Source organism: Sinocyclocheilus anshuiensis, unplaced genomic scaffold, assembly GCF_001515605.1.
Source record: "Sinocyclocheilus anshuiensis isolate Anshui unplaced genomic scaffold, SAMN03320099.WGS_v1.1 scaffold288, whole genome shotgun sequence".
NCBI classification, from domain to species: domain Eukaryota; kingdom Metazoa; phylum Chordata; class Actinopteri; order Cypriniformes; family Cyprinidae; genus Sinocyclocheilus; species Sinocyclocheilus anshuiensis.
Genome location: NW_015558570.1, coordinates 411,861 through 419,087, shown reverse-complemented (window position 1 = coordinate 419,087; position 7,227 = coordinate 411,861). Strand labels below are relative to the sequence as shown.

The 7,227-nt window shown below is 36.4% G+C and overlaps 1 protein-coding gene across 1 annotated transcript; it reads right to left on the bottom strand.

The window, feature by feature from the left end:
• On the bottom strand, positions 1-3,665 carry LOC107679580 (carboxypeptidase A1-like). The gene is made up of 11 exons (XM_016475168.1): positions 3,599-3,665; positions 3,018-3,099; positions 2,769-2,903; positions 2,227-2,325; positions 1,949-2,050; positions 1,292-1,390; positions 1,070-1,180; positions 862-952; positions 436-635; positions 278-362; positions 1-208 (listed from the first exon to the last, which is right to left on the bottom strand). Exons 1-11 carry the CDS (start codon positions 3,661-3,663, stop codon positions 21-23), a joined length of 1,257 nt encoding a protein of 418 aa, XP_016330654.1. The 5' UTR covers positions 3,664-3,665; the 3' UTR covers positions 1-20.
• Positions 3,666-7,227: the final 3,562 nt, after the last annotated feature.

The window sequence follows — 7,227 nt, the reverse complement described above, 5'->3', positions numbered from 1 at the left end:
ACAGAAATATTGTTGTATTTTTAATATGGATTATTCCTGGTGTGCTCCATGATGGCCATCAGGGCCAGCCAGGTCTCCTCAGCAGTGGGGACGATTTGATTGGCAGGCAGGAGGAAACCATAGCGGCCAGTGTCTCTCAGCTCAAAGGTGTAGGAGTACTTGATGCCCTGGTTGTAGGTCCAGTCAATAGTGCCTCCACTGGCTTGATCTGTGAACAGAGAGATTGTTAGCAGGGTGCAAAACTGATATGAACTGAAATGAATCTTATCAAACTTACAGATGGTAGTAATGATGCTTCCATATGTGTAGCGAGTGTTATACAATGACTGCAGGGCTGAGACAGCCGTCCTGGCGAGCTCATGCTGAAGGGACAATACAGAATTTATTTTAATTGTTGCTACATATATCTAGAATAGTATGTTTCCACATGCATACCAGTTCAGGCTTGTCCTTGGCAGGAGTGCTTGTGTATCCGTATGGATAAAGGAGCATCTGGGAATAGCTGTGGATGGACACAAATGCCTTGAGTTTGCCGTGAGATTTCACAAAGTCCACAATGGCCTTGACCTCGCGCTCAGAATGAGCACTGGGTCCACGGTACGTCTCAGTGCAAGGGTTGCCACTGGAACCAGCACCTGAAGTTGGAAAACAAGAAAGTATTACATACTTTTGGAATCTTCAAAGCCCCTTACTGCAGGGCCATAACCACCATCATTGATTAGAATGTAACAATAATCAGAAATGGACAAATTGTCCAATGTTTGACTAAATGTTTCTTAAGCTGGTCTGCCTCAGCGGTCTACTATGGAAGCCTGTACAAATACTATTACAGTATAACTGCAATGATAAAAAGCATCTCACCTCCAAAGCCAGCATCCCAGTTCCTGTTGGGGTCAACTCCAACACAGCTGGAGCCAGAGTTTGGCTTTCTGGTTTTACGCCACATGCGGTCCTTAACCAAACAGATTTGCAATTAAAAAGCAGTCGGTTGGAATACATTCTCAAAATATTGTTGTTCTGAACTGAATGTGTATGTGAAGTCTTCCAGGCATCGGGCTTTAAAACTCACTCTGCTGTGGGTGTATTCAAAACCATCAGGGTTGGTAACAATCTCCAAGAAGATATCATAGTTGTTAAGGATGTCGGTGAGGACGGGATCACGTCCGTAGTCGGTCACGATCTGCATACAACATAACGCATTGGTATATGCTTTAGTATATTTCTGTTCAAATCTGTTTTTAAAGCATGTTGAGTTGTTTGTGTTTGCTAACTTAAAGATGAATAGCTTTACCTTTTTGGCGAACCAGATTCCGCTGGCCTGGGTGACCCATTCTCTGGAGTGGATGCCAGTGTCAATCCACATACCTGGACGGTTCGCTCCAGTGCTGAACTGAGTGAGAGGACGTGAGGTCACAATGATAAATGCATAATTATTTTACAAATACTGCGTATGAATCGTGATATATGGGCCTATACATATACAGTGGGATCCAAAACCACACTGAAAGATTCAAAGCTAAATTATTCTCTTTTCTGTTAAAAAACTGATGCAAAAATTACTCATCTTTAAATCCGGAAATGTTTCAGAATTTTGAAAAATTAATTTAAAACTGAAACGGAGGAGTGACGTCATATTGTATCATATTGTAGAGATTTTAGACTTACAGATTTTTTTTTAATTATTATTTATTCGTCTGTTGATGTTTGGTGAACTAACTTTTATTTATTAATGTTTTCTTGAAGAAAATGAATGTTAATTTTTCAATAAAATTTTCACTCAAATTGTTAATATAATTGATACTTCATAATATAAAATATTTCACAAAATTAGTAATGCGGAAAAAGTACAAAATTAGAAAAATGCAAAATAATTGCATTTTCACTAGAGGTCTCAGACTTCAAGCTGCAATAAAATTAAACACATTCATCATTATTTATCATGACCTACCTTCAGGACGTTCAGTGGGCGGTTCTCGTAGCTCTGACCAATCACAATTTTGCTGACCAGATTGCTGTTCTCTGCCACAAGCATGTCCATGAAAGAGTTAATCTGAAACATGGTGAAGATCAAATGACTGTGTGTATTTTGTGTGTAAAATTATTTAAAAGATAGAACATGGTAAAATTCTGAAAAACATATGAAATATGTAAACATAGTCACATCCAAAAAGTCTTTGATACTAGAAATGCAATACAATCATATAATTAAAATTGTGCAGAACTTACAGAGTTCAGGTTATGGTAGGTGGTGTAGACAAAGTCATCAGTACTTCTTGGAAAGGAACGATATTTCACCATCTCACGTTCCTCATCATCCAGCAAGTCCTTACAAAACAAGAAGAATGAAAACATTTTAAAAAAGTTTCAAGTTTACATTTTCTGATTACCCTAATTATATTTTAAATATGGCCAAAGAGTCATTGTGGTGTAGCCCAAGGTTTCCCAAACCTGTGGGGGTTTCTGAGCTAATAATTAATAAAGATGTTAAAACATTTTTTTTAAAACAATCAAACCAAAACGCAAAAAGATGAAATATTTCATTTGTTTACCTGCAGGTCATGTGACCATTAACCAACACCAGAGAACCCTGAACATTGCGTTGTTCAGTTATTGAAATATTACATTAAAATCTCAAGGGTTACTTCAAGGAAATATTTTAGATCAAAGGGGTCCAACTGACAAAAAAATTTCCTGGTGTATCCAAAGAATGAGTGTCATATGATGATTTATTGAATCATGCAATCAAAAAGTTTAATTAACAATCCCACCTGAACATCCATTATCATGACATTATACTGGATCTGATTGTATCCCAGGAACGCCCTGATGGCCTGGAGACTGTGAAACGGGACATGAACATCCACAGGCAAGGACTCATGAATGGGCTCCCTCCAGAAGTCCAACTGAACACAGAAGGAAACAAGTAAATCAGATGTTCACAACTTCCAATGTTTATTTACCAAATTCATATTAGAAACACAAAGAATGTAGATCTCTGATTTTGATGGGAGACTTACCCCAAGATGTTCCTGTTCAGAAAGTTCCTTCAGGAGAGAGATCTGTGCCTCATCTTTTGCGGTGATCCGAAGAACCTGGTCTCTGTAGAGACATCAACACACATGCAGGAATGCGATATGTGGCTTGATTTGAATTTTCATTGCAAATTAACAATTTGTCCATCTAATGAAAGATGCTGACATTATTTAAAACAACAACGTTTGTATTCCACAGAAGAAAAGACGGTCATACAGGTTTGGAACAACATGAAGGTGAGAAAATGATCACTTTTGGGTAAAATATCCCTTTAAGACTCAAGTGACTCACCTCTCAAAAGTCTTTTTGGCAAAACTGGCCACGAACAGAGTAGTTAAAAATAGTATCTCCTTCATCATCTTGTGTAAAGTAAAGCTATCCGCATTAAAAATCACACTTTATATTTTATCACTGTATATGATCATGATGACCCTCCTCCTAAACACTCAGCACTGAATAAACCACAGCTTCCTCCCACAAACTCAATGTAAAATGCTGCACCATTTTTGTGTATATATTTTATTCATTTAACCTAGGATACTACAAACAAGATTTGTGAGCTCACCCCTCAAAGGTCTTTTTGCCAAACACGGCCACAAACAGAGCAGTCAGCACCAGTAGCCCCTTCATCTTGCTTGAGTAGAACTTTCTAGCCAGAGTCGCTCTTTATATACTGCCCTGGTGGCTGTGGCCTTGTATTTGAGGTAGTAACGGGTTGGCAAGCCTGCTGCTGTTGTTCCCACAATATTATACAATAGTAATGCTGGAGTTTGACAAATGAGAGCAATGCAGCTGTTTTTCCTATATGTTACTTAGTATAGCAACATATGGTTTATTGACTAGTAAATGTAATCAATAATGCCTCAGCTGGTTTGGCCTGAGATAGAAAAAGATTAAAACAAGCCCAAATCAACAATGAGGTCCAATTGAGAAGACCATGTTGGGGCAAATATGCTAAATAATTTTGTTAGGCCTTTTTATATAATAATAAATAAATATATGAAAAATTACATTAGGTTTTATAATGATGTATATTACATTACATTAGAATATGAAGTATATAATATAAAGTACAATTCTCTATCATAATATTTAATTATAGCCTATATTTTATTATTTATATTACTTATATTTATATAAGTTTATAATAATACATTATTGTTATTATTATTGCTATTATTAATTAGATGATAGACAGCAAAGACAGCATTATGTACCATTTGAATTAATATTGTGTGGGAAATATGTTTATATTTAAATAAACAGACAGACAGAGTCAATTATATTCAGGCTCAAACTTGTTATCAGACATTATTATACAGGTCAAGATGACCAAACCATGGTAATCATTCACTTCTGCAGTTTTCTCATCTGAAACCTCATAATAAGTCATAATCTGACAGGAATTTCAAGTCACACCTAAATTATGATAAAACATCACATACCCACACATGTAAACAAACGCATCCTTTCGCACAACATTACTATTTTAACCACAGCTAGTCATGGTACTGTTAGTCAAAACCCCATAAATCTGAATAAGCAGGTAGAATGGTTATTAGAAAACCATAAAAATATACAAACGTTTATGCATTTATATCTCGCTGCAAAACAAGATTTTGCTGTGTGGAAGAGAAGAGCAGGAAGCACTTGTACCAAGGATAGTTTTGACCTTGTAGTTGACATTAAATCAGCTCAGACAGGCCTGCTGCTTTGGTTCTCACAACCTTGTGTAACACTGCCACTGAGCCTGATGGATGAGAACAATGCAGTTATGCCGATGTTATTTCATCTTCATTTTTAGGGATTATGATGCAATTTAGTCCATAGACTTTTCGTGAAAAAATATGATGTTGTTTCTTATAGTGGTTGAACTAAAGGCTGTTGGTTCAAATCTACACCTCCATTACACTCTTAAAAATAAAGGTGCTTCAAAAGGTTCTTCAAGCGATGCCATAGAAGAACCATTTTTGGTTCCACAAAGAACCATTCAGTCAAAGGTTCTTTAAAGAACCATCTCTTTCTTACCTTTTTGTAATCTGAAGAACACTGTTTCACCACATATCATCTTTTGTGAAACAGAAAGGTTCTTCAGATATTAAAGGTTCTTTATGGAACCATTTAGACAAAAAGGTTCTTCTATGGCATCGTGAAGCACCTTTATTTTTAAGAGTGTACCCTAGTAATGTACTGAAAGACACTTTTGTAATCTGGTAGATGAAACAGAGCTAAATAAAGGAATGACTGTTTTACTGATTGAGTGAGTGAGTGAGTGAGTGAGTGAGTGAGTGAGTGAGTGAGTGAGGAATAATTACATACAAGATAAGACAGGAAACACACCCAGTTTCTGATGATATTCAGACAACAGTGACATTTTAGCTAGTGACAGCATAGTTAGTCATACCAATGCTGTTTGTGCATCATGTCCACACCAACTCAACAAAATGAATGAAGCAAGGATTTCAAGCATTCTTATGAAGACAAGTCTGCACAAATCTTTAATAAACCTCTAAAAGCGAGGCAGAAAAGAAGAATTTAGGATGTGTTAATTTAAAGTCTTACATCACCACACCCTTTCCAAAACCAACACAAACACTGAATAAGCCACAGCTTCCTGTATGAGGCCAGCGCATCTGTTTCTGTCAGAGTACACCTATTTCCTGCCCTCTGCCTCATAATATGCACTTACAATGACTTGCTCTGACCTGTTAGGATGTGTATTTTTTATTTTAATTTTTGTAATGTCGAACAAGAAAAAGCATGTTAAACAAATTAATATATACTGTACACATTTCTGAGGCCCCACAAGTGAAAATGTATTAATTTTAAATTTTTCTATTTTAATGCAAGTTGTTTTTAATGACAAATTATATTAACAACCTGATAATTTGAGAGAAAAACAAAAAGAATATAACCTTTAATTTTGAATTTTAATTTAATAAATAATCTTATTGAACAATTTTTGCACACACAATTATGAACAAAGAAACACTATGATGTAAAATTAAATATTTCAAATGAAAATTTCTAATAAGATTATAATATTAAGTATTTAAATTACATTAATAAATATTTTAAAGGGGTGGTTGATTGCGATTTCACTTTTTTAACGTTAGTTTGTGTGTAATGTTGCTGTTTGAGCATAAACAATATCTGCAAAGTTACGAAGTTGAAAGTTCAATGCAAACGGAGATATCGTCTTTTAAAATTATGGCAGTTTAATGCCTACAAAAACGGCTCGTAGGGACTACAACGAGTTACTTCGCGGGTTCGTGACATCACAAACCCTGATAAACCCCGCCCCCGGGAACACACAACGAAGGGGGCGAGGCCATGCTGCGCTGCTTTAAAGAAGAGGAAGAGAAAACTAGGGGTGCACGTAAAAATCTATTCATATATGAATCACGATTCTGTCTTCTAACGATTCTAATGGATTCACAAGTTTCAAAATCAATGTTCTAAAGCAGCGGTTCTTAATACTGTTCCTCACATCCCCTGTTCTACACACGCTCTGCATCTCTCTCATTCAGATCATCAGCTCAGCTCTGTTCCATTTATACACTTATTTTCACATAGTTTTGAGAAGCGTTATACATGGACGCGTGTGCAGTTGCCATACTGTATTAAAGCTTTAATCAGGATAAAACCGTATATTAAAAGCTAACAGAAGCAGCATTCACAAATAACAGCGTATCTGAAAGTATGAGACAACAACAAACAAAAAACATAGGCCTACCATTAAAAGCCATGCTTGCACAGGTTCTGCACGATCCTCTTCAATAATATCGTATTCTGCTGTATTAAAGATTTAATCAAGATAAAACAGTATATTAAAAGCTAACATAAGCAGTAGCATTTACAAATAACAGCGTATCTAAAAGTATGAGACAACAACAAACAAACATACCATTAAGAGCCGTGCTTGCACAGGTTCTGTGTGATCCTCTTCACTAATATCCTCTGAGTCTCAATCGGGCTCAAATTGATAAGCAATATAGATGACGCCATTGTTTACAAACCAACCGGAGCACATGCAGCTGAGGTGAGGGGCGGGACATTTAGACGAGCACCAGAGGCGGTTTAGCCAATAACAACACATTGGACTAGCTAACCAATCAGAGTCCATCGCGTATTTCTGAGGGAGGAGCTTCATAAAAGCAGGAAATGATCAGCGCATTTATCAGAGAAGGGACA